Here is a 27,868-nt window from a genome sequence, read left to right as displayed (position 1 = left end):
AAAGCAGAAGTGCCCCCACATCCTCTGGTACAGGCCTCGCTTGTGGTCTTAACACCGGTGGGCTTTCATCCCAAGCTGTTTTATGATTAACTGACTGTTTATGTACATTTAGTTGTTAATAAATGTAAATTCAGGGCTTTAACGCAGTACATTCATTGTACTGCGCTAAATTAACTGCAGTATATTTACTGTAATTCTGCTGTTGATTAAAGTGCACTGCTGTTTTATACATTTCATGCTAGATAGATTAACACAGCAGAAGGTAGGTTTGAAATGATCACAGGGAGAGTAATGAATAAATAATCACCGGACAGCAAAAACTGAATAAATCCCCAGATGCTGGGGCCGTTTTTACCCTTGTGGTTTTGCAGTTTTATGCCAGGGTGTACACTAATGAGCCTCAGAAAGTGTTTTAGGAGCAGGGTGGACTGCGAAAGGGTAAAAGTGTTGGTGACAGACGCTGCGCGCTCAGGGGGAGGGGACCAGGGGAGGGATGTTTAACAATCAGGGGGGGGGGCGTGTGTGGGTGTGTGTGTGTGTGTGTGTGGGGGGGGGGGGGGTTCAAATACAGCTGTGCCTTGTCACACTTTCGCGCAGGACGTCCCTGCGTTAGGGGTAAACACCATCATCTATCCTCCTCCACTGTCCAAAAAGTCTTCGTGGCCAGTAACTTCACTGGAAACCCAAGTGGCTGCTGTTGCAATTAAGAAACCACGCCTGTAGCTCTCTAATTTCCCTGAATTGCAGTACTTATACTACCCTTCACTGGAGCACAAAGAGCTGTTTCAAGGGCTGCACGTCCAGAAAACGACACATTCATCGGAGCTTTTTTTTTTTTTTTTTCTTATTTTTTTTATTTATAATATAAATATAGATATTTTTATTATTGTTCTCATTATCGCGATAACTTCCTTTACGACCCTCTGGGGCTGATCCTGACCACTGCTGTCTAGAGGGTAATAGTTCAGTCGGTCACCGAGCTCTCTGTCCAGGAACACGCACTATAGCAGCAATGGAATACCTCACGTTTTGTTTTGTGTTTTCCTGCTGGATGAAGTTTGCAAGTTCTGTCTACTCTACTGATGCACCTCAGGCTCCTGCCCATATTCCCAAAGGTAACGATACAACTATTGTTCAGTGTGTGTTGGTCGTCCCGAACTCTCTAACAGTCTTATGTCCTGCATCAGTAAACCGAGCCGCAGTCCAGTTGATTGTTTGTCAAACTTTGGTGGGACTGCGCTTAGTCCCACTTTCCTCCGGGCTTCTTTCCAGACCTGTCTTGACAGTAGCGCACACACAGAGGACTCTCTGTTAGAAGATGTCATTTACTGACTAAATGACGTTTAGTGCCCAGGAGCCACAGGTTGACAGCCTGTTTCTCTGAACTTGTCTAGTGCTGCATGTGTTGCAGCGTAAAATGACATGATAACGCTTTACGCACAAAGAACCGTCTGCGGTTTCTTTCTCACAACGCTGTTTTTATTTCGTTGTTTGGCTGCGGGAAGCCGTCGCGGCTTTTTGTGTGTGTGTGTGTGAGTGTGTGGACATGTCAGGCTGTTAAGTGTCTATGTGAGAAGTAATTAACCATTTCTCCCGTTTTCCCCTTGTTTTGCGTCTGGATAAAAAAAAACAATCACAAAGTTATGATCTGTGCTCTACTGTACATCATAACGCGCAGGGAATCCATTACTATTTCATTTTAATGGCAAACAAGCAATTATGGGCTGGAGAAACTGGGGAACAGTTGTAAATCTGTTATAATTGAAGGTTCATGCAGCAGAACCAAGCACAACCTGCTCTTACAGTTAACTGCTCTGCCTTTGAGACAACATATAGAGCAGGCTGTGCATGTATAGGTTTATGATGCGGAAAGTGTGTCACAGTTTTATTGACTTGTTTGACAACCCTTCCACTGTTAACATGTTGCCCTTGCTTTAAATTACCCTAAAATCATTTAAGTCAAACACAGCCCTTTCACTGTCACAGATCAGCCTGTAAAACCTTAGGACAACAACATAAGTAGTAACATATGCTTTTGATGCCAGTGTTGGTGTCACAAGTACTGTGGGTTAATCTGTGCAATCTGAAAATGCATTTTGCACCACAATTACAGTGGCCATCAGGGCACAACCGCTGCCGGCAGACTCCCTGCAGACTTCTTTTGTCCTCTCATCTGGACTAACTTGGTGCCTTTCACACAGTAGCCACAAACCTTTTACATGGGTTAAAATGTGCTTGTAAAAGTCTTTCTAAAGCTAGGAAGAGTCATAACATTAGTGAGCAGCAGTAGAAAGTTTCCGTCATATCTGACATGTGAGTAGTACCATCGGAAACAAAAGTAAGCAACAGTTTTAAGTTTGAAGAACAGCAGCGTTTTTCCCTCATGCATTCAAACTGTTATGTTTTTTTTCAATACTTTTCCTTTTTGTTGAATGTGATTGAACTAACACAGGCGTGTAATTTATCACGTCAAAAAGAACAAGCTGTCCCCGGTGTTTTCCTTCAAGGAGTGGGGCAAAAATGCTGGTTGTCATAGTGACAGGGTATTTACAAAGCAGAAATAGTGGTCAGCGTGGTCCCAATAAAAAAAAGCTACAGGAACACATTGCTCTGCAGGCAACACAGGTATTCATAGTTGCTGATTTGTTTTGAATGCCAGCTGTGTGAACGGAGACGTAGAGAAATTGTTCCCCTGTTAGTTCAGACTTCTTTCCTCCTCTCCAGCTCTTTTCTGAGAATGTAACACCTCTGCAGTGGTTGTAGCACTGACGCGAATGGTGTAAATCAGCAGTGTAAAGGGACTCGGAGAGAAGTATGAATGCAGAACTCTGGGCATTTCTCACCTATGTGCACCTGGCAAGTCACTGAACAGCGGACGTGGCTGTTGGTTTGTCCGTTTTGGAAAGTTACAAAAATTGGGCGGCATAGACCCCCACTGTCCGAGCACCTGAAAGAAGCCTTTCACAGATTTCTGACTGACTGTGTTAACAGCGACTCTGACAGAGTATATATTGGGTTTAACAGGTATTCTTGTACTGTCAGACTACTGCCTATGTCTGTGCACAACTCCTTTATTCAGAACGGATTAGTTTGCTACATGACATAGAAATTTGATTATTTGAGCTGCTTTCAGAGTCATTTTACATTTGATGTCCTTAGCCCAGCTGCTTGGTAAGCGATGACGTTTGAACATGAATGTGCCACCATCAGATATTAGTAAAAGCTCAGGTGATTTAATGGAGATGTCAAATTTGTCCACTGATGTTTTAAATGACCAATTTTTTACTGTTGTAAAATGTTGGCATTAACTGGAAACCATCTTGTTTTTCTGGCAGTTCTAAGATCTATTTCATTCATAGTGAATGGTTATAGGAGGCAGGGACAAAAAAATAAAACAAAAAACATCACTCAGTATGATCTGGTACTTCACTGTCCTGTTGACTAGAACCAAAATCAGATTGTCATTCATTTCACACACATCTGAACTGTAGCTTCTTAAAATGTTCCAGATATTTTTTTCTCACAGCTGTTGTTTGAACAGCTCCTGAGATACCACTATGTTCACATAAGCTCTAGGCTTAGTCTTTCTTACTAACAGCTAACAAAGATGTCTGCCTGGCCCAAATACAGTCACACGCTCTAATGTTTCTTGGACCCTTTTTTCTTTCATTACAGCACGCATCTAGCCTTGGCATCATTTCAATAACCTTATGAAATTTAACCACACTTATTTCAATCCAGAGTTGCATAATGTCTTCTTCAGAAACCCACAAAGAGTCACAATAGGGTTAAGGTCTGGACTTGGCGGTGGCCAAATCCATGTGTGAAAATGATGTCTCATGCATTCTGAACCACTCTTTCACAATTTGAGCCCCATGAATCCTGTCATTGTCGTCTTGGAATATGCCCGTGACATCAGTGAAGAAGAAATCCATTGATGGAAAAACCTGGTCATTCTGTACATTCGGGTAGTCAGCTGACATCATTGTGTCGCCAGCTGAAAATTATTATTCCCTGCAGTAATTATCCAACTGAAGGCTCTTACCTATTTGCTTAGTGAAATCCAGGTGGGATTGATTTATTCATTTTGGACAGGCAGCATATTTAGAGAGACTAGTCATTCTTTCAGTCTGAATAAAACTGATTGCTATCAAAAGAAACACAACAAGAGATTGTTTGGGTCAGCCGCGTCTCACAAATGGTCTGTGGCTGGTCTTGGTGAGGGGTGGTCCCTGGGTAGAGAGTGTGCAGGAGGCCCCACCTGCTCGCTGTAAATTCTCTACAAAATGCCTGCTGCTAGAAGCAGCTGGGCTCAACATTACTCCCGACTTTGTACTCAGGAGCTGGTAGGATCATTTAATGTCCAGGGCAAATGACACAGAAATTTGGGTTCTCTTGCACAGCGTTTTAAGCCAAGATCTTCATCGGGTTTTGGTATCAGGCAATGTAAAGACACTAGATACTCATCAGTCAGTTGGTTCTGATCTGCATGGTCTGCAGATGCAACAATAGAAAAAAAGCGTTAAATCTGCTACACACATCATCCACTCAATAAGCAGTGAAAACAGCCCTTCTGATTCATCCGCCTGACCTGAACCATGGAGTCCATGGCAGACGGATATTTGAGTCTTTAGATCAGACCTTTCCCAGACATCTCTGACGTGTCAGGCAACATTTTATAGAGAAAAATAGGAAACTCCACCTCATGCCTTATATACTATATAATGCCGGTCTCTATTGCCTGTAATTCCAGTCTAACAAACTAACAAACCCTGTTGGCAGGTCAAGTGTGTAATTGTGACTTAGAACATTGTCACTATATCACCACAAGGTTGGTTCTGCGCCTTCGTTTGAGCCAAATATGTGTTGTGTTGTCTGCTTTTTTTCACTCTGTCTGGGGTGTTTTTTTGCCAGTTACTGGATCAAATTGATGAAAAGCTGAGAGTCCTCTTTCTGTAAAAAGACATTACAGCAGCACCGTCATCAACATCTTTACAGAACAAATGTTCCATTAGCAGAACATTTAAATAAAAGCTGTTTACAAGAGAGATGAAGTTAAGTTCAGACCTTTGGCTGAATCCTATCAGACATGAGCAGAACTAAAGTTGTTTGTTCCCTCAGAAACATGCCCTTGGTCATATCACAACTAATGTAGAATATATGCAAAACAACCAAACTTTATTCCAGATGTTCCACATTACTGCTTTAGGTGATTGTTTAAGTCACTGACACCCGTACAAAACAGGTATTCCAGTAGCTAAATATCACACCTCAAACCTTTTTATGAGCTCATGATTTCAGTTAAGGTTAAGTAACCACTGAAGCTTGTTAAAACAAACCAGCTAGCTGATTTATTAGATGCAGAGTCGTGAACTTAGAGAGCAGCTCACTGCTTATGTTTACTTTCAGGCAGAGAAACATTTTGCTGTCCAGCCAGTATCATAATACAATATGTTGGAATATTGTTTTTGCTTTGCACCTACAGTAATTTCAGCACAAAAATAAATTAAATGCACGTAGTTTCAACATCACCACTTGGGGCATAGCGTTGAGTTCAACTTGGTGTGTGCTGTTGTCAACAATGAAATATTTCAAAACTCTAAAGTAACACCAGACTGTGGCCAACAGGGGAAACGACCCAGCCATAATCATTACTGGTGACTAGAACTCTGCATGACATAAACCAGAATACATTTTCTGCATTATAGCTGTTTTGCAGGGTATATTGTATAAGCTATTCTTGATTCATAATGACGTGTGACGACACTATAAACTGTTTCCCAGCCCAGTGCTGCTGACATCATGCCACATCCTTAGGCTGAAGTGCCTGTGGTCTGACATGTGTAATTGAAACACAGCCTTTAGTGTGGATACCGTATAAGGCTCTTGTATTATGGGAATGCCATGTTTTATCAATTATGGTTACTATGTCACTAGATGCTAAACCCTATTTTAGTTGGGAGCACCTAAAATAATGTCCAGCTAACCAATGTGGGAGCAATTACGATTTTCTAAGTCCTGTGTGTATCCATCCCCCTAATGTCGCTCCTGAAGCTAATTGCAAACACATGGAGTACTCACCTAGGTAACAACAATGGCATTTGTTACTGTAGGTATAAAGGAATGTCTGAATGTCTAGGGCCTTTTAGATATCAAGTGTTACTTCTGAGCCAAAGATGCCTGTGGTTACATTAAAATTGTAATGCGTTCTAAAGCTGGAAAATGTAGAAACGTAACTGTAGGGTTGTGTAGCATGTATCTATGCTTAGCTGAAGGCTGGGAAATAAACAGATTGTAAAGTGGTATAAATGAGGACTCAACAGTTAAAGAGCATTATAGCTGTGCTCGTAATCATTCGTAATCATTCCTATAAACACAAATGTTCAAGACCTTTCAAAGCTGCCAGAATACTTATATATGAGATAGGTTCCGGGAACCTCGCTCCAACCTCATCCATTGTCAGAACAGGGGGAACTGTGTCCAACCATTTCTGCAGCTTTCCAAAACTCACATTCCAACATTCATGCCCATTAGTGCAGTGATTAGCCAGCTGCGTTGAAGTGATGAAGGAACTGGGATCTGGACTTCTCTCTGCTTCTCTTGTTGTGTTCATGTCTCTTTTTTTATTTGTACTAGTTTAACAACCTCTATTCTTGTGCTTTGAACAAGAGTCTCCCAGAAATTATAGGCCAACATGCCATCAGTCATTTTTAATGAAAAAGCTCTATAAGATTTTTAAATGACCTACTTAGCAACAGATTGCAGACAGGCACATAATAACTGACTAACTTTTGATCAACGTGGAACATTTTGGACTAAAAATCCAGATAATTTCTCTCAGGAGTTGAGACCAAAAGTAGAAAGAGAGTGAATATTCATCAGGAGGTGACGAAAAAAAACCAAAAAACGCTGATGTGCAACTGCTGAATATTCAGAAACATACCAGTAATAACTGTAGTCAAGTATTATCTTACCACTGGGTTAAAGGGCTACAAATAACTAAAGCAATGAATAAGGATTTCTGCTGTGTGTGTGTTTGTGCCGTTGCCTGAATCCAATTCTTTTAGTAACTAAAGTGGCTAAATATGCTGAAAAACTCTGGAAATGTGGCAAAATTGTGCTGTAGCCAACACTGAATTATGCGCTAGCAGTAAACTAAATGTTAGAAATGTTACCACAACTTTTCCTTTTAAGGAAAGTTGTTGGATTGAAAATGTGAGTGTTAATTCGAGTAATAAAATGAGAGGTTTCATCTGCACAGCCTGGCAAGTTATGGCCCCGTCTCAAAGGCCTTGGCTCATCCATGAAAAGCAAACAACTGGGAGACTCTTGCACTCAGCGTATATATAAAAAAAAAAGAAATGGTTTGTACCAGTCTTTGAGTACATCCTGACATCTCCTTTCATTATTTAAATGCAGGAACCACACTCACTGACCTGGGTTAGAGTTAAATTTATATTTCATAATGTTAGGGCTGGCTTTTCAGGAGGGTTCCCAAGCTAATTTCCAGGTTCAGGAATGGTATATTGGATTTCAATCAAAAAACAGAATTAAGTGCATGTGCAAGTTTTGCATGAAAGTCTGGGTGAAGTCAAATGTAGCTGACGGCGCTTTCTTTTCCACTTCCTCACTTACAATTTTCTGCTTTAACAATAAAGGCAGGCTTTGTTTTTGTTTAATGTACCACTAAGAAATGTAGGCTGTTTACTTATCTACCTACACCTTCTAGCTAATTTTGGTGAGGCTTTAGGAAAAACTGTTGATGACAGAAATAGAACAGGGGTTTGTGTTCGCTGGCCAGGTCTGTCTCGTCAGAGAGGAAAGATCCAGTTATACTTATATTCAAGGCCAGGACATTCCCATTATATCTCTTTCCGTTCTGCAAGAAATGCTTACTTAAGCTCAGCCTCCAGCCGGTGAGTCAGAACTTTCGAGCATGGAAGTGTTAAAGTTTACCTAGACAGCTGAAGCCCATGTGGTAGAGAGAAAGTGTAGGAGTGAAAGACCACTTGGCATCTATGTCCTTACTTGGAGAAGACTTACAGCAGCACTGAGCTACATTCCTCTCCTCATGTGGGCTGTTCAGACAGTCCTGACAAGAGAACATGCTGTGTTTACTTTGACTAGACACTCATCCTCCAAAATCGCAGTTGCCTAAAAAGCCCTCCATTTGAAAGTTGCCATCTGTTTCTCAGTTATGCCTCCTTATCAGCGTGATTATGATGTTTACTTAAAAGAAATAAAGAAAAACAACATCAGACAACTGGACAGTTGGCCCAGCATTTCATTTTGAGCTTACAAAGTAAGGTAGATGTGTAGTTCTGTTGTCTTCCAACAGTTATTGTTTTCTTTCCCTGAGACTATGAAGCTAACAATAAAGCAGTTTGTGCTTTTAATACTCCTGGCTCCTGTTGTACTCAGCAACTTAATTAAAGCTTAACAGCAGAAAATAACACCACGCCTCAATGTTGGATGGGAAATCTGTTTATATATTTTTAAGCTTACACATAGTAGTGTTTAACATTTACCAGTGAAAATAATTTGATCCAAACGTAGATATGTACCTCAACACTTTAAGTGTGCAAAGTACAATTCAGCGGTCTTAATCAAACTCATACACACATACATACTGTATGAATGGGCTATCACAATTCTTCTTTAAGCAATTTGTGTGCCCTTAGGAGACAACATAGTGTTATCCAGCCAACATTTACAGCCATAGTTCACTTGAGGCCACTGTGAATCCAGAGGGATTCCTTTCCCACTGAGAACTGTGCATTGAGCACCCATGAAAGATGTTTTCTGAAGTGTTTAAATAACACTTGTAATGTAAGAAATAAAAGTGTCTCTCCTAATTCTATTGAACCAAAGCTGGTGTTCATCCCCAGGCTGTACTTAACTGGGTGTTTGCTTCTGGGGGTGCACTCATGTGGTGTGCGTGTTTATCACAGGAGGAGAGTGTGTAGAGTATGAGGTCAGGGAAAAGGCGCAGAGGGGTCATTGGGGTCGTCTGTCAGTTTACATCCTGTCAGGAAATGTCTCCCTGACATCACAAGCCACTCAGTTTATTAAAGGACAGCACAGATCAGTATTTAGGAGAATAAACTTTTATCTGAGCATAGAAGGGATCCCAACATGCAGTTTGCTTTGCAAAACCCAAACTAAGCTACTGGTGATAAGTTCACGTGTTATGGGAACAGGAAAATAAATTGAATTCATTGGAAAGAGAAATATGAAACATATGTCCTGGCTGTAATCACAGCATGAAGTAATAAAGAATTTTCTTGGAAGTTTCAAAGTACTGCCAAAAAATCTCGGAAGAAAATGCTTGGGGTGGCAGCATGCTTTGTTAGGACTGCTTGTCTGATGGTCCAACAGCTTTGGAAATCCCACTGCGCCCAGTGGCCTTCATGACATCAGCGCTGTAACTTTCGCTTGTGCACATGTAGTTCTATGCATACATAATTGCCTCACATGAGGTGAACTTTGTCAGTGTAAAAGTCTGGCGTATGGGAATAGGAAGCATGTAAACCTTTCCTGTAACCGTTAAATCACCTGTTTTACACAGCTGCATGGGAAATGTGTTTTCCAGATGTGGGAGACACCATCTCCTTCCTACTGTGTTCAATCATATTCTACCTTCAAGCCAAGAACAAGACACACCTGTAGCTCAGAGTACGCGTCCCATACCCCTGTGAAGTCATTCGAATTCATTTGAGAATCACGTTGGTCTGAATGTGCCCAGTACTCTGCTCAACATCTGATGATGTTAGAAGCAGGGAAGGAACTATTTCCAACCTGTAATAGAATGTATTTGTCAGAGGAATATTGGACTTACTATTGGAGCGATGTCAGGTCCACAGGCTAGACTGGGATGAGAGAATAGTTACGTCATGTTGACAGGGAGGGATGCAGACTGCTTGTAATGTCATTTAATGTGGGTGAGTGGGTGGGAGGTCAGGGATTTCGATTTTACTGACAAAAAAATGCTTTAGAGAATAGAAAATATAGTCTTGTGTATCCCTCTAGGCTTTGTTTGGTTTCATTCTCCAGATTTGAAATAGGGTGGAAATACAGCATGACAGGCAACTCAATTTACTCATGTCCAACTTTGGAATGTCTACAGAGAAACGACTGATCTGATGTGTCATGTGAATCATTTTTTATCCTTTGGTCTTTAAAAATGTACTTATTTACTTGGTTTAACTTCAGTCTATGTGAATAGTGGGATTCTTGTGCTGTTAGCAAGAAAAATAAAACATATACTCCTAGCTAAATACATATTGCCATAAAAATGATATGTTAATCTTTGTAATCTTTAGATCTGCTCAGGGACAGATCACATGTTGAATTAAGTCTCCTTAGGGCCTTTCTAGAGTTCTGATACGTTTGATTTCATACTTCCAATCCTGCTTGCCAATAAAAGATTGTAAATACAGTAATTTAGCAGGATGCATTGGGACATAGTGTTGTATATTAAAAAGAAGGTAGACTCGCTCTTAACACGTGCAAAGCTGGATTAGTATTCAAGTGTTCCTGGAAAACCACATTAAAGTGTCATTAACTTTGTGTGTGCCCATCTGACTTGTAGCACAGCAAACATGTTTCAGTTGGCAGTTGGGGATGAATTAATCCTCCTCCTCCATGTAATACTATGGTTTGATGAACCAGCTCCACACGCTACTTCCTTCCTTGGCTCACAAAAACAGATTGGTGCCTTTCTAATCAAAGGTATACTCTGTTGGTTTCATAAAACATAACAGAACAAGTGAAAACCGGCTAAGTGGGTGTAGTCTCTCTCTCTAGCATGACATGAGGCTATAATGCTAATTTGTATTTGGTCAAAGCCTTCCTCAAACCTCAGATTTCAGCACCGGGGCCACTGGAAATGTCGTGGATGTTTGTGGGAATTTTCTAACCTAAGAAGTACAAGTTTAAAAATATTTTCTGTCATTGTATCAAATTAAAACTGCAGTAGATGTTCCTAATTTGAGGTGCAGGCTTAGACTGTTAAACCAAATCGCTACCAGTTTGTTGACTTAGGTCTGAGGTTTACAGGGAACTTGAACGGAAATCCCAATGCTTATATATAAGCATAGAATAATAAATCTATGCAGCATATTTCTGTAGCTACCCTCCAACGGAAGCCACAAAGAAGAAGCTCTAACTTAAATATAACTTAAAAGTGTCAACATTGTGTCGCAAGATCATGTCCCCTCATCCCCTCATAAAAAAATATGTCATGACTTTATAAGTCACAAACTATCAAGATAACTAAAATGTGTGTTTTCTTTCTTTTTCAGAAAAATTGCTCGTCTTAACTGTTGCAACAGAGGAAACAGATGGCTTCCTCCGCTTTATGCAATCTGCAAAATATTTCAACTACACTGTGAAGGTAAGATTGACTTCTCAAAACAATCCACAAATGTCCCCGTGAGCGATACTAGCCTCCCGCATACGGCAGCCAAATGTTTTAATAACGCCTTCCCAAGATTGATTAGGCCTTTTAAAGGAAACGATGAAGTGCAGCAAACTTGGAAAAAAAAAAAATCCATCTTGAAAGGAAACTCCTCAGTGTTTGTTAAGAATCCTTCTGTGTGTGGTTGAAACCAGCAATAGAAGAACCTTTTCTTAGGTCTGACATTTCAAGTTTATGCCCTTTGTGTGATCCTGTTATACCAGTTTATACAGTAAAGCATCTTCAGTGGTAATATAATTGCAAACTAATCTGCAAGGCTTTGTGTATTTTGCTGCTTTGTTACTATCAGAGGGTGAAAAAAAGATTTATAATTTGATGCATTTCCCAAAGCAGCTTGATTAACCAATTGTCTTCAACCAAGGGTAATTTCTTGTTCCCAGAGAACTGACATATCTTCTCTGTCCTATTTTAGAGAAGGGATTCAAAATGTCTTGCACATTGGCAAAACTGTGAAATATTTCTTTCCACTGGAGCTAAACCAGCTTTCAGAATAATCACAAAAAAAAAAAAGAAAATAAGTGAAAGATGAGACGATGGTTATTTTTGCCCCTTATTCTTCATGTGTTCTGTTTTAGGTGTTGGGAATGGGAGAAGGGTGGAAGGGTGGTGACGTGGGTCGTTCTATTGGTGGAGGGCAAAAAATCAGACTACTGAAGGAGGCCATGGAGGCTCTGGCTGACCAAGAAGACCTTGTTGTCCTGTCAGTGGACAGGTATGTTGAAATATATTAGGGATATTTTAGCTTTTTTGCCTTATTTAGCTTTCCACCTCTGTAGGATCTGACTAAGATCTTTATTTGCATGGAAATGTTTTCAATCATGCTGTAATAATTGTTTTGAATGTGACGCCTTCTCAGTAAGAGCTGCTTCTGCACATTTATGTAATGCTAAACCACCCTGCTCTCATTCATGCAAAGGCATTATTATAGAGCTCTGAAAATATAGAAGGACAATAATTCTCACATCCAGGTAGCTGCATTGCGTTCCCAAAGTTTCACTCAGTTAATGTGAGTGGTTTAGAGTAATAACAGCTTTGCAGCCCATATTTCCTCAAATAGAGCGGAAGGTGATGATGCTTTCTTTATCATATCACATGAATAGTGTTACTGTGCAAAGTTGTCACACCCTTAAGACGGTAAGGTAATTGGAATAGATTTTTTTTTTTTCTTCAAGAGGAAATGATTTTAGTGTAATAACTACATCTACTCTTAGACTTACGAGACAATCATCTGTTATATATTTTAAAATATATGATCCTGTTGGGACAACTTGGGTGTTCTGTTTTGTTTGTAACTCCTTCTCTGGAATTAATTCATTATGTTGTTGTGCATGGATGTGCTGAATTTCTAACATGGAAACAAAATGACTTCATGCGATTCAAAAGCCACCTATCTTAAACAGAGACCGCAATTGCCATTCATAGACAGGATATTGATGCTGACTTGGCCATACATAAATCATATTTGTTGTTTACTAATGACATCTAGGCTTTACTAGTTAGGGAGGATTTCTCATCCCCAAACACAAGATGGTGGTTTCCAAGTTTAAATTCATGATGGTGGTTGAAAATCGGATTTTCTTTTCACTTCTATACAACATTCATGATAATTTCTTATCAATCTTTGTGACTACAATTTAAAAAGATATATCCAAGCCTTAGTGTAGATGAGTCTTTTAATGAAACGTGTTATTAAAAACAGTTGTGTTCTCGTGTGTGGCTATAATCTCAAACACAGTAAAATATCACTATGACTCCAAACATTTAGAATAATTTCCATTCTGACTTCAGTAAGTAAGAGTCAGTGTGTAAAACTGTGTATTTTCATTCAACCTTTTAAATGCAGTTCTGAAAGTTTTGCCAATGATTAAAGTTAATTTTATACTTGAGTAATGAGTTAACAAAGGGCAGAAGCTGTTTGTTTGACCAGTCGGATGTGGACGTAGCAGAGCATACTGTCTTCTTCACCACAATTAGACTTTCCTTCCTCCTATGTCATCTAAAGCGGCTCATGTCATCTAAAGGAGGCACCTTAAAGAAAACTGGTGTGTACAGTACGGTATATAGTACAGGTTGCTCCTAGAAGTCAGCAGCATGGTTCTCTTCTGTTTTCCCTTCACACCTAAAAGTTGTAGGATCAACAGAAACTGTTCCCACATCCTAAAATATCTTTTTGCACTCTCCCTTTTCCAGGACATTCCAGGACTGCTTGCTCTTAACATAGCTCACTCAGGAATAATGACCACTGTTTACATTTAGATGTCTACTGTATCTACCTCAGTCAAGTAGTCAGATGCATGTGTGGCAGATGTAAGATAAAAGTAACATGATAACAATCTTGTATTTCAACTTCCTTTTAGCTATGATCTCATATTTGCTGGGGGGCCAGAGGAGATTCTCAGGAAGTTCCAGCAGGCCAATCACAAAGTGGTTTTTGCTGCAGAGGGACTCGTATGGCCAGATAAGAAACTAGCTGACCAATACCCCTCAGTCCGCAGCGGCAAGCGCTATCTCAACTCTGGAGGTGGGTTCCAAAAAGTCTTAATGTGATTATGATTGTTCTGACCTGATGTTTCCTCTCTGACATAATGTTGCGTATTAATACTTTGCTTGGATAATGCAAAAGTTATTAATACAGAAGTTGTTTAAGTAGTACCAGACTAATGCTTGAGTAACATAGCTGCAAACCCATAACTCCTGGTCATAGGTTTATTAATTTAACTGTGAATCTCTGAAAACCTACCGGCCTCATTGGAATGCGGGGGGCTGTGCAGCAGTGAACCCTCAGTGTTGCTGGTATAACGAGCAGTGGACCCACTTCAAGGAATGTCAACAGACTGGTGTTAGTTTTAAAATATTAAACAACCAGACTTTTATTATTATCTCTCGCTGTAAAATGGAGGCATGTTCTCCCTGTTAACTGGCTCCTTCAGGTATTTCCTGTCCAAGAGGACAGGAGGTGACTGCAGTGACCCTGTTCATGTGAATATTAAGTGCAGACTTTTTTACTCTGGACTTCTTTTTAGTGGTTGCCCCATCAGATAAGTGCAGACCTTTCAACAGAAGGAACAGTAACTGTATGCTCTCATGCACAATTCAAACGGCATGGCCAGCTGCAGCCTGCCAGGTCTTCAGGACACTGGATTGCTGCTTTCCCTGTGGTCATCAGTCTTGTCTGACCTCCCATATTGGAGCCAAGCGGTCTCAGGCTGATCAGAGACTGTTTTTAGCCTTCATTGTCATTGACATGACATGTGGATTTGTCTTGGCCCCCCAGATGTGCCACAGTTTGTATGAAATTGTAGGTTCTGTATGAGTTCCTACAGCTACCGCCCAAGTGACCATTGAGGAATGTTTTATAGCATCTGGACACACACTACTGTGTTGAAGAGAGTTGGAGATGGAGTCCAGATACAGTGAAGTTGTGTTTGTGTGTGTTTATTTTAGTAGACTAAAAGGTGACGCACTAGCCAAACAAACAAAAAGAAGAGTAAGAGGTGAGCCAGTGGGGTGGGGGTGCAAGAGCTACAAATGAATCTGTTTTCTTAAATTCTCAACAGGCAGTTCGTCCAAACACACATATTACAACAGTACTTTTGTTTCTTTTCGTGTATGTGTGTGCCTTTTTTGCAGCTTTAAATCCATCATTTTGCGGACAAGCTCCTGACAATATGATTTACATAAAACTTCATGATTTCCTTTTAACTTTTTTTCCCCCCTCCTGCCATTTAGATTACGTTACGTCTATCCATCCACTTGTTTACAATAAACGAGGCTTTTGTAAATGGTGGGAATGTACAACAGCGCACACCAGCAACATAGTCAAACCCTGCAATCTGTTGCTGTGGTCAGTGTCACTGACCAAGAGAGGGAAAATGAGAAGACACGGCAAAACTCAAATGAGAATGTACATTTAGACCTAGCAAGCTCAGCTCGTAGTGAGTTGTGAAACGTATAGATTATGGCTTTCCCACTGCACAATTGCATTTCCATTTACATACTGTGGGAAAAGAAAGTTCCAGCTCATTTCTTGTGTACTTGGGATTATTGCCAAACATCACACTTTGTGTAAGGCGCTCGGGCTTCCTGGAGGGAGGTTTTCAGGCCATGGAGACAGCAGATACAGTATAATTGTCACCAACAGTCTGCCACTTGTATATGATCTTGTAAATGTCTCTAACCCTGTACTTTGTGCTGCAAATGTGTTTCACACTGTTTATTACTTGCAGGTATAATTGGCTATGCTCCATACATAAACAGCATAGTTTCACAGTGGAACCTCCACGACAATGATGATGACCAGCTCTTCTACACTAAAATTTACCTGGATCCTTTGCAAAGAGTGAGTGTCTTGTGCCAGGGCCAGCACTTAATCTGAAAAATATATACCCAGAAAGCTCGGCTTAGCAACTCTCTCTGTTTTTCATGTCTTTCAGCAAACTCTCAACATGACTTTGGACCACAAGTGCCAGATTTTCCAGAACCTAAATGGAGCAGTTGGTGAGCAATCATAGAAATTGAAATCTGTAACTCAATATTTTTGCTAATCTGTATATTATTTGGAAGTATTCTGAACTCTTGCTGCACTAATTTAAACCATGTTTGTACCATTTTTCTTCTTTGCTCATGTCTAAAATTGTGTGTTTTCAGAGACTGTGTATGCTTGACAACCTACCCTGCAAGTTATAGCCCTTCACAGCTCCTGCCCATGTGGAAAGTTGAAGTTCGTAACGTGGCCTTAAATGTTTTGTGTTCCTTTTCTATTTGGCAGATGAAGTGCTTCTCAAGTTTGGAACTGACCGAGTGAGAGTCAGAAACACAATGTACGACTCCCTGCCAGCGGTTGTCCATGGCAACGGAAACACCAAAGTGAGTAACAAATAACCAGTCTACTTATAGAACAGCGGAGACACTTTCAGGTAATCATCCTCCGCTGCTGCACTCCATCAACTCGTTATACAGTGGATCATTTATCCACATGCAGATGAGTTTGTTGGTCTATGTCCTTTAGACTGTTTTATCAAACATTCATCACTAAAGACTGCATTTCAGTATATAAATTCCCACACATTCAGGAAATATACACACTGTTCATGTGATCCTTGCCAAAAACTCTGTCTATAAAAGCCTGCTCATTACTCACAGGCAGAAACTAGGTTAATGCTTAAGACCACATGCCCCCCATTTTTCTTTTCACCATCATTCTCTGTACATTAAAGAGACAGGCTCAGCAAGCTGTAAAGCAGGATGTCCGTACGAAGCCATCGTTATTGAGTAAATTTTTTTCCTTTTTCCCTTCACAAGTTTCGCTCCACCACCAGCCGCCTGTCTCTGGTTGTCCTTGGTAATGACCCAAACCCACCACATTGTTGAGTCATTCTTCCCAGAGGGCTCAAAATCTGGAGACACTCTAAATGGCAGATCACAGAATCCGTGTCCTAGCAGTGGTTTCTATCTGGGTCTCTAACCATTAGTTTATTATAACTTTCCAATATACACTCCAAGTTCAATCTGGCGAAAAATGCATGATTGTGACGGTATGTTAATGACTGCGATAACAGATTTGTAAACAGTAGCACAGTAGAAATTATATGTTCCCAGAAAATTTATATCTTTCATGCACACTAAATACAGAGCAGCTAAGGTTGTGATTACAATATGCTGAAATATATGCACAGAGAAAATGAATAATTACCTAGATTGTCAAGTCTCGTTCTCAGTAGACCAGACATAACCTTGTAGCCTTTAGTCTGAACTGCAAGTGATTTTTTCCCACATTCCTATATGCGAGGGTATTCCAAACACGTACACATGCAAATGTTTAAGTATGTTTTTCTGAAACACAGAAACAACTTTGAATATTTGATCAAGTTGATATTAGTGTAGCCATGTATACCAGCCATTCACCTCTTTTTCTTTTCTTTGCTTTACAGATGTACCTGAACTACTTGGCCAACTATGTCCCCAATGCATGGAGCTATGAACATGGATGTAGCCACTGTGATGATGATGTTCTGGACTTAACTCAGTTAAAAGTAGGTTCTTCAAATTAAGTCATTTTCCATGCCTTTGCTGTCCACTTCAGCCCATCTTTAAATAGCTGCTGTGGGAAGTTTGTCTTGAGCCTCCACCCTGTGCACATAGGAAAGGATGAAACAGACCCTGGTCTTCTAGCATGAACCATCCATCTATCAGTGACTGTCTAGACAGCAGGAGTGGAGCCCAGTTTGTCCTATTTCAGCAGATAAGTAAGACTGTTGGTGCTCCCTTTCCAACAATAATAGGTTATGTGCCCGTTTGGACCCTTATAAAAGAGGTTAAGTGTGAGGGAAACTACTTGGGAAGAGGAAGCACTGCAGTGCTGTGGTGCAGGATATGGCTTCTAGGGTTTCCAGAAGGGTTCATTTAAAGGGGTGTCACTGTCAACCAGCCTGCCTTTAGTGGGCTTCTCAGTATGGGTTTTATCCACAAAAGTAAGTTACAGCGGTTACACTGAAAATTAGACACAGAGTTCAGCCAAAGCTGGCAACGTATAGCCAACAGCAATGGCAGGCCCTAGGACATGTCTCTGTCTGTGTGGTTCCATCTGTCAAAATGTAACCTAACTTTACTTACTTCTCTTTTTGAGGGCAGAGCACTGAGACGTACACATGATCCTAAATAAGCTATTCTATTATGCCTGTCTTTATCCAAATTGTTTCTGTAAATTAGTTCGGTTAAGCAAGAACTGTTGTTTTTGCCAAGAAAATAGGACAAAAGTCCTCACGCTTTGAAACAACACAGTGTCTGTCACAAAATGATATACAGAGACATGAATCCCTCAAGAGTTCCTTAAATAAACCATAAATAAGCACGCTTTAATAATTTAACTGGAGCTGATTCAGTACAAACACAGCTACATGAAAGGGATTTCTCGTCTGTGACCTTTCTTAATAAGTGCAGAATACAAAAAAAAAAAAAAAAAAAGGCAAGCTAGTGAAGGCATTTCACATTTCATTCCAGTGTGCCACCTTGTGTTTTGGACAGAGGCTTCTGGAAGATCAGGTCATGTGGAAAAGCTGCTCAAACTGTGCCCCGTCCTTTCTTGTAGGGTGAATTCAGGTCGTTGGCAGGGCTGCTGTGTTGTTTATGTGCTCTGGTTTTGGGATGGAGCTTACTGTAGTCCTACAAAGGCACCGTGACCCCTATTGTACCAGCCAGACCACTGCTTACTGTAGTTTAGTTTTTTGTGTTTAAATAAAAATCTAGCTGAGGCTTTTGACTACTTTAATAGATGCTTCAGCTATTTAGTTCAGTTTTGACCTCTCTTTTTGCTACTCCGTTCCCTTTGCTGCCTGTCCACCGTCTCTCTGTAACAGTCTAAACTCATGTTGGCTGGATGCACGAGTTCCACTTGTTGCACCTAAATGACAGTCATTGCGGAACTTGCAAATTAGATGGTTCTGTTCGGATCCTTTTTTCCCCTGGCCCAGACCTTCGCTGTGAACTGGTCAAGAGATCAAGAGTCCAGACTAAGCTGTGTGAGCTTGGCCCTGAGTGTCATGGAAAAACATTTCCTCCACTCTCTTCTGCATCTCTAACTTTTTTTAGCTGGGCTATCATCAACAAAGAGTTAGATGCAAATGAATACTATACCTGATTTTTATGTGCTTGCCTAATGGGAACTTATTAGATAATAACACTATGTGCTGAAGTGTGAAGCGATTTCCAAGCATGTTTTGCACTGCTCTTATTGTTAAGCATGATGTTTTTTTGAATGTAACAGGACGTCATAGGGAATAATAAGAGGTAGCACATCAGATAATTAGGAGCAAGTTAGATAAAACAAAGACAACGCTGCCGTGGACTCCATCTGAAGCCATTTGTTTGTGTATACCTGGCAGTAAACGCCGAAATCATCCATGATTTATGTTAAACAGTGTCGCATTACCAAGAGCTGTTGTTTGAAACAGTTCTGATTTATCTCCCATCTAATCTAAACAGGAGTATCCGGACGTGATGGTTGGAGTATTCATTGAGCAGCCAACTCCTTTTCTTCCTGAATTCTTCCAGCGACTGCTGACCCTGGATTATCCCAAGGATAAACTCAGAGTTTTCGTTCACAACAACGTGAGTGTACACATCTGCAGCTGTTTTCCTTTTTTTCTATTGCACATGACCTTATATATGGGTTCTAATCCATTAATATTGGCTGCCTGCTCAGGAGGTTTACCACGAGAAGCACATCCAGAACTTCTGGGAAGAGAACAGGAATGTGTTCAGCAGTTTCAAAGTTGTGGGACCAGAAGAAAATTTGAGCCAAGGAGAGGCCAGGAACATGGGCATGTATGTGCCTCTTCTCTAAATTATTCTATTATTATCTATTAGCCCTCAGAACCTGTGGTTTTAAAGAAAAGATGATGAAACCATATGAAGGCATTCCTCGTGCTAATTTAGCAAAATCTTACTTATGTTGCAAAATGGAGTATAAAAAATTAACAGCATTCATTTATTGTTCCTTAGAGGGATATGAAGGGTCCCCTTGGTGCCCAGATGTTCATTTCAAATGTAATACTTTACGCATTCATTTATTGGAGTTTGGTTGGAATATTGTCAGCTCCATATTTAGCTCGCCAGACTTTTGTGAATGTATCTTCCATTGACTGGGCCGTAAAGACGTGAGTGTGGATGTGGTTTATTACATGACAGGCTCAGGAGTGCAGAAACTCTCAGTACTGAGTAAGAGTCTGTTGTTATAGTAAGAATTAGTTTGAATGAAGTTCAAGTGCAGCATTGGTCAGGACAGCCCCATAATGAAGAAGTCAAAGGTATATTAGTAGTCTCTAATCTTCCTAAAATCACATTATCCACTGGAGGCTTAAAGGTAGTCAAAGAGCGTCTGACTCTGCAATTGGAGATGACACCTTATACTTAGGAACTGATAAATTTGAACTGATGCTGTGATTACGTCCAGGTATTTAATTGACTGTAATCAGCCAGACTGAATAATCACTACTTTCTCTGCCCTGTCTATGTTTTTTTTTATTTTTTTTATTAGGGATCTCTGCCGTAAGGATGCCACATGCGACTACTACTTCAGCATCGATTCTGATGTCATGCTCACCAACAGACAGACGCTGAAGCTCCTCATTGAGCAGAACAGGTAATCACACAGTGACTGACACATAAACCACACTGGCACCGTTCAAAAAACCTCCTTCGTAGTTGTTGTGATCACTGAACCTTTTGAATTCATCCCTCAAGTGGCAAAACCACAGGACCATTACAGCTGGGTGAATGAAAGTTTAAAAATAAGCTGCTCCAGCTTCCTGTTTTTGGAAACAGTGAAAGAGTCTATTGCTCTAACCTCGGAATGCCACTTTGCATTATACAAAAAACAAACATGCAAAACCCTTTCCCCTTTTGACTGTGAAGAAAGCCTCCCATAAATTAGATGTCATTGTGGCCGTGGCATGGCATTATGGTATTGTAACTTGTTGGAGGCATGCGAAGCAAAGTCCTTTGTCGGATATTTAAAGAAAGCATGAGAACTCTCTACTAGCACTAGAGTTGAGGAAGAAAAATTAAACAAGGAATGGATTGCATTGTAATGTATCCATATCAAATCAACACCTATTTATAGACTGTATTTTATTCATATAACAGAAAGAAAATCCGTATTGTGGATTTGTAAGACTAAAAAAGAAGCAGTCGACACCAGTACCAACGAATTTCATGCAAATTCAAATAAACAGACGTGATTCAGTGTTGAAACTAACCTGCTATAACTGGACCTTGTACTTGGCAGAAATCATATCTTTTCAGTAACAGGCTGATCTCCTTGATGCAGAACACTGGGTTTACCACTAACATACCCAGTACATTAGGTGGTTGGCTGTCTGTGAGATGCCGCTGTGAGTTTTATCTGCTCTGACAAAATTACCATCTCTCCACTCTGTCTCCTGCTTCCCTACAGAAAAATAATTGGTCCCCTTGTCACTCGTCACGGCAAGCTGTGGTCCAACTTCTGGGGGGCCTTGAGTCTGGATGGTTATTATGCTCGCTCTGAAGATTATGTCGACATTGTGCAGAGAAAACGTGTGTAAGTCACAATTTCGATAAGCGTGCAAACAACTTTGAATTTGCATTTTTAATTGTTCACAAGAACGTCAGTGCGTCTGTGACAGTCAATAAATCTTGTCCTTTTGTGCTGAAGCGGTTCTTACACATGTTCGCTATGAACAACATGCCATGCCTTTATTGTGAGCTACAGCGATTTAGCTGCTCGGCTTAGAGTGTGAAAGCCTGAAATATGGAAAAAAAACACATAGTCAACCACACTCTTCCTCTGACTGACTCACTTTTTATGTGTTCAGAAGTAAGTTGAAAAGACGCCCAGATGGCGCAGAGGAATAAACATTCACCCACCACAGTGGAAACCTAGGTTTAATCACCCATGAACCTGTGCCTATGGGGTGAGATACAGCAGTGGATTAGGTCTTTGTCACTGCACTGACCCTAACTCCTATAAGACTAAATTTGTTGCAAAGTTTTTGTAATTCAGTAGACAGATGTTTGACTGAAGGACACATTTTCCCATCTCAGCATTTTTCACCTGCCCTTAGCTCGTATCAGCATTACAAATAATAAAAAAAAACATATCCAGGATTCCAAGACTGCTAATTTATAGGGTTTACCGCAAAATGAGCACTTCTTTTCTCCATGTCTTGTTGTTTCTAGGGGTGTGTGGAACATTCCTTACATGGCACATGTATACCTTGTCAAGGGCAGTGCATTGAGGAATGAACTGAAGGAGCGAAACTTCTTTATTCTGGAGAAACTGGACCCAGATATGGCTTTGTGTAGAAATGCCAGAGAACTGGTAAGAAAGGCTAACCTCCCTAACTCGGAGTTGTATTAATATAGTAGAGTGCCGTGAATATACTGTATTTTATAAAAATCAGACGCCTGTATAAGGACAAAGCCACTTTGAGGGGAAAGTAAAGTCTATACAGAAAAGATTGAGCACTGCTAAATGCAGTGGATCTTAACCCTGGCAAAAGTCAACAGCTCCACGGAAAGCAAAGCTGAAACCTTGGCAAGTATAAGTGGTTTGAAATGTCTTTGTCCGTCATCGAGGCATGATCCTTCTCTATTTGTGGTTGCTCTATGGTGCCTTAACCGCTTTTTCCTATCATCCTTCCTTCCCTTGTTGTCATATGACCACAGACAGAGCAACCAGTTGCAATGGCTGGCTGGCTAACTGACAAACGTTGTCTCATCTGTCGTTTCCGTCTCTCCGTTTTAAACTGTCTATCCAGCTGTGCTTTGTGTCACCTGTGCTCGTTACTAAAGAACTACCACGCCTGAACCAAACTTGGTGTACTTTTGGATTGTTTCCCCACCCCAGCCTGTTTCCTCCCATGATAACTCACAAAAACATCAGCTTCAGAGGGAATCTTGCTTCTTTCTCATGTAGGCAAATTTCCTCTCCTCCTGAGTTGCTGTGTATGTGACATATATTTCAACTGTCACCCTGTCTCTTACTTATTGATGTTATCCCTATTTACATGATGCTTCTCCTTTATTTTAGACCAGTCACAGAGAAAAAGACTCCCCTTCTCCGGAATCATTCCATATGCTCAAGCCCCCAAAGGTTTCCATTTGTTTTAATTATTCTGCTCTCTGAAACATCATTTTCCAATGGGATAACACTCAGAGGCCATTCCAAGCCTTGGCTCATTTCACAGGCAAACTCTCTTTCATGTACAGCAGACTGTTTGGGCCTTGCGGAGTTCAATTCTGTAAATTAAAAATCCGTGTATCGTACACTGCATTGTTCATTTAAACAAATAAACCAATGAACTATATCAAATGTCATTCAGATTGGGCCGTTAACTTTTAATTTATTTAAAACAGTTTGAATCAGTTGCAGTTTACATTGCTGCCAGTGTGCATTCATGTGAATTTAGGATTACTGGCATCTGATTGGAAACTGATGTTGACCTTTTGCTTGTGATGATTGTAGGTCTAAAAGCACTTGTCTAAACATAGAGAAAGACCTGCTTTGTGTCCTGTTTTATAATTGCTTCCGAGAAGAGCTTGTGGAGGAGAAAGAAGGTCGGAGAGTCAGTCCACACACATGCAAGTCTCCATCATGATGTTTTACACCGAACAACTACCACATGTAACCAGCTGCTCCCTCACACACACTGACTGATCTCAGACTAGGCTCCAAAAATAATTCTTTTCTGTCATGTAAACCATCTGGCCTGAATCACAGCTTTCACAGAAGGACTTTTTTTTTTTATATAGGCAATTTGGAAACTTGAACCAGGAGATTGCAAAACCATTTCTAATTTGTTATTTTTGTGTTCATTTGCAAAGCCTAGGCTGATAGTGAGTCCAAATCCTCCCCTACACAGCACCCTCCCCATGCTTCACTGTAAAGGGAATATTATTCCTGGATTTGCTTTGTCCCAAGCTGCCCCGGCACCCTTCTGTTCCTGCTCTCCCACTACTCTCCCTCGACTTCCCCGACTTGTCCTGTTCCAAACCCACCAAAACCCCTGCAGCCCTATACCCATAAATAATCTTGGATTATTTATTTGGCATCTCTGTTGTTATTTTTTTTTTTAACTAATTTGAGTATAATTGATTTCTGTGTGTTGAAACACACCTAAATCTTAATTTCAATTTCTGTGCAAATGATTATTGTACCACAAGAAACAGTTTTCTGTATTCTGTGTGCCAGTGCTAACCACTGATAAATGTCCAGGTCATAAACATTTACCATAATTATAACCTGCAGTGCACTTACATGCTGTAGATCTGCATGTGTTATGGTCATGTGGATATGGATACGTTGTAAATCCAGCCTGTGAGACATTACTGAGATTTCTTTTGTGAAACTTACTGAACTTTTTTCCTGTTTGCTGCAGGGAGTCTTCATGTACATAACAAACCGTCACGACTTCGGGAGGCTCATTTCCACAGCCAATTATAACATTTCTCATTATAACAATGACTTGTGGCAGATATTTGAAAACCCTGTGGTAAGTCATTATGATCTCTCATTATTCCCCCAACACAAAAAAAGAGATTTCTTGTGAATAGCTGAGATAAACAGCAGCCACCTGTAAAGGTTATTAGCCATAATAGAAAGATTACAGATGTGAGACGATTTTGAAATAATGACTTCAGTGTGATAAGACTCATGACTGATAAGGCATGCTGGGACCTGCCCTGCAGGAGAGGGTATTAGCGCTATGAGGTATGCAGGTCAGCAAACAATCCAAAAATGTGTCCACTAATCTGACATTCTTTCTTCTTCCAGGACTGGAAGGAGAAGTACATCCACCAAAACTACACCCGAATTTTCACCGAGAACTACTTGGAGGAGGTTTGTGCTCGTGTTCACCGTACAGACACAGACAGAGAGGCTCAGAACAAGGATGACGTAATGTCGCACTGAAATCTCCACATCTGTTTTTAACATACAGTAGTATCTGGGTATTACATTACAGTCGTTACAGCTCAAGGTGAAGGTGTAACCCAGGTCTGTTTCAATAGTTTCTTTTTGTGTTTTTGTATGTCGCAGCCTTGTCCTGATGTTTACTGGTTCCCAGTCTTCTCAGAAAAGGCCTGCGATGAATTAGTTGAGGAGATGGAGCATTATGGTTCATGGTCTGGAGGCAAACATGAGGTCAGTAGTGCTTTCTCAGGTTCCCTGAACACAGAGCAGTAATCAAAACACTGCAGGCGCAGTTGTGGTGGAGTTCACACATTTTAGTAGGGGCAGGAATTTATGTGGAACAATATCACTGCAATAACATGTTTTGATTGATCAATTGTTTCACCATTGTTTGTAAGACAGTTTGCACCCGCTCTATGACGCTTTTGAGCTAAAAGCTAACATTAACATGCTCACAATGACAACATAAACATACTAATGTTTGAGAGACAGAATATCATTTTACCACATTTGCCATATAAGTGATGATAACTTGTTTTGCATTTTCTCTATCGGACAGTGATTTTAGCACAGATTAATTTTCAAATCTTCAGGTGAAGCCATTAGCTTTATTTACTGCTGCTATTTATTCAGCAAGTTTAACTTAATTTGAATTAGACACTTTTCATAGTGAAGATGAACTTTTCAGTGTCTCATTGTGGTTTTGGGTGTTGCTTGTTGTAATTAATCACATCCAGAAACCATGCAGAAAAAGTTCAAGCGAGGAGATGCCATGCCCTAGTTTTCTTTGCTGAATTGAGTAAGTTGTTATTTTCAAGCTATTTTCCACATCCTTGTGTGAAGGTCAAGTGTTAGCCATATGTATCAAGTGTAACTTTTAAGATTTTACTTTACTTTTTTTTTTATTAGGATATGCACCATCTCACACATGCTTAAATGTATTACTATCATCATATCCATGTCTGCTAATAAAACATAACCAAATGCAAAGGTTATGATGCAGTGTTTTGTGTTTACGGTACTTAATTCACATGGCCTGTTTGATGTAGTTTGAAATTGGCAATTAATGTATGTAAAAGTTTGCCTTGAAGACTAAATGTGGACAGATATTTTAACTCTGTTTGGGAAAACGCTGAGCTGAATGGGTCATTAAGCCTCATGAAGGCAGACAACAGTACAGCCTGCGGTTTTAAAGACACACACACACACACACACACACGTACTAATACATCATCACTTTGAAAACTGCAGTCACGTGCATTAAGGTTAGTGGGTCATTTATTCCGTCGTTAATCACACTGCACTGTGCTTTATTTCCTTTCCTTTTCTTAGGACAAGCGGATTGCTGGAGGCTATGAGACTGTGCCAACAGACGACATTCATATGAAGCAAATTGGCTTTGATAAAGAGTGGCTGCACTTCATCCGAGAGTTTATATCGCCTGTCACGTTAAAAGTTTTCTCTGGCTACTACACTAAGGTTAGTGTGACCTCATGGAGGAATCACGGAAAGATAAACAGTGAACCCCACCTCTGTTTGCCCAAAAAGTTGAAAACAGCAGCTGTTTTTAGATGTTGACAGTCTTTGCTGAAATGTGAGCCGCACACAGGACTGGCTAGTATTCTGTAAGATACACTGACTGTCATCTGACTTGATGTATTGCTGTACCTCCGCAGGGTTACGCTATAATGAACTTCGTGGTAAAATACACACCTGACAGGCAAGCTTACCTGAGGCCCCACCATGACTCTTCCACCTTTACCATCAACATCGCCCTCAATAACAAAGACAGAGACTTTCAAGTAAGGAATTTCATGCTTTCCGACTGAAGTCATCTTCTTCCCGTAATATTCTTGTTAATCCGATGACTAATTTCCTAGTTTTTAATCCAAAGTTCTTTCTAACCACAGTCTGTTACTTTGTCGTCTCCTCTTTAGGGTGGGGGCTGCCGGTTCCATAGGTATAACTGCTCCATAGAGTCACCACGGAAAGGCTGGAGCTTTATGCACCCAGGACGACTGACTCATCTCCACGAAGGCCTGCCCACCACCAATGGCACCCGTTATATCGCAGTGTCCTTTATTGATCCCTGAACTGTTTGGTTATACTGTAAATGAGTCTTTTGACCTCGCTTTGCTTTTCTCTGTCACATCTTTTTGTCATTTGATACTTTTTTACCCCAGATGTTTTCCTGATGCAATTCTTCTTTTAAAGCACCCGCTTTAACAGAATTAATAATTGCATTAAACAAATCTCTGTCAAACAGAGTGTAGAGTGGAAAGGGAAGTGACAGGAGTAATTCACGCTTTAGATACACCGAATAGAATGAAAACTATGCCAGTGGGGTACATGTCTCCTGTTTCTGTTTAAACCATGTAGATTTAGATTCAAAACCAAGGAATTGTTGGTGCTGTAGCTTGTCAGGATTTTCACAACACAAATTGAGCACACGGTCATGATGGTCGCTAGAGATACACACGTGGTACTTTGCTAGAAGTCAGCTCTGCCATGCTAGTATGGAGACAGTTGTTGTGTCTCAATTTGTGTTTCGGGTCAAATATTACTGATATACATCTTTTTACTGTAAAACAGATCACTGCTTCAACAGTTACTGGTGGTGCTCCTCAGCGTTTCTTGTTTGAAATATAAATCTTTATCTGCTGGATGTAAATTTGGGAATTTTTTTTTTCCACCCTTAAAATCTGATTTATACCCAGTGAATAAAGAAAATCTATTACTACCATACTGCACATCAGAAAATATGGACAGAAGCATTCATTATGAATTCTGTTTAACTTGAAAGCTTTTTCCTTCTCTCGTTCGGAAATTGGTAGAAACGTTTCCTTAAAGCATTTTGCAAGATGTTTTGCTGAGACGTGTGTGAATGAGTTTTAAAATTCAGCAAATTAAGTTGTTTAACTTATTTTTGATGTTTAATA

The 27,868-nt window shown here is 40.3% G+C and overlaps 1 protein-coding gene across 2 annotated transcripts; it reads left to right on the top strand.

Moving 5' to 3' along the window:
* The first annotated feature begins 610 nt into the window (after positions 1 to 610).
* Positions 611 to 27,868, top strand: plod2 (procollagen-lysine, 2-oxoglutarate 5-dioxygenase 2). Of its 2 annotated transcripts, XM_026363835.1 has the most exons (20): positions 611 to 1,115; positions 11,304 to 11,395; positions 12,055 to 12,191; positions 13,837 to 14,000; positions 15,706 to 15,818; positions 15,913 to 15,976; positions 16,248 to 16,345; positions 17,410 to 17,511; positions 19,460 to 19,585; positions 19,680 to 19,801; positions 20,514 to 20,618; positions 21,432 to 21,557; positions 22,196 to 22,337; positions 23,049 to 23,111; positions 24,397 to 24,510; positions 24,792 to 24,857; positions 25,056 to 25,160; positions 26,262 to 26,408; positions 26,606 to 26,731; positions 26,867 to 27,868. In XM_026363835.1, exons 1-20 carry the CDS (start codon positions 1,013 to 1,015, stop codon positions 27,020 to 27,022), a joined length of 2,271 nt encoding a protein of 756 aa, XP_026219620.1. In that variant the 5' UTR covers positions 611 to 1,012; the 3' UTR covers positions 27,023 to 27,868. The 2 variants fall into 2 exon arrangements, with proteins under 2 accessions (XP_026219620.1, XP_026219621.1); XM_026363836.1 differs by lacking the exon at positions 23,049 to 23,111.

The sequence above is a fragment of the Anabas testudineus genome, chromosome 2 (assembly GCF_900324465.2).
Source record: "Anabas testudineus chromosome 2, fAnaTes1.2, whole genome shotgun sequence".
Classification (NCBI taxonomy): domain Eukaryota; kingdom Metazoa; phylum Chordata; class Actinopteri; order Anabantiformes; family Anabantidae; genus Anabas; species Anabas testudineus.
The sequence above is the reverse complement of the archived record's forward strand: the minus strand, read 5'-3'. Positions and strand labels throughout refer to the sequence as shown.

Coding starts and splice junctions, on each gene's coding strand:
- plod2 (XM_026363835.1), top strand. CDS start 1,013: ATGGAATACCTCACGTTTTGTTTTGTGTTTTCCTGCTGGATGAAGTTT. Junction 12,192..13,836: donor GTTGTCCTGTCAGTGGACAG/GTATGTTGAAAT, acceptor ACTTCCTTTTAG/CTATGATCTCATATTTGCTG. Junction 24,858..25,055: donor CCGAGAACTACTTGGAGGAG/GTTTGTGCTCGT, acceptor TGTATGTCGCAG/CCTTGTCCTGATGTTTACTG.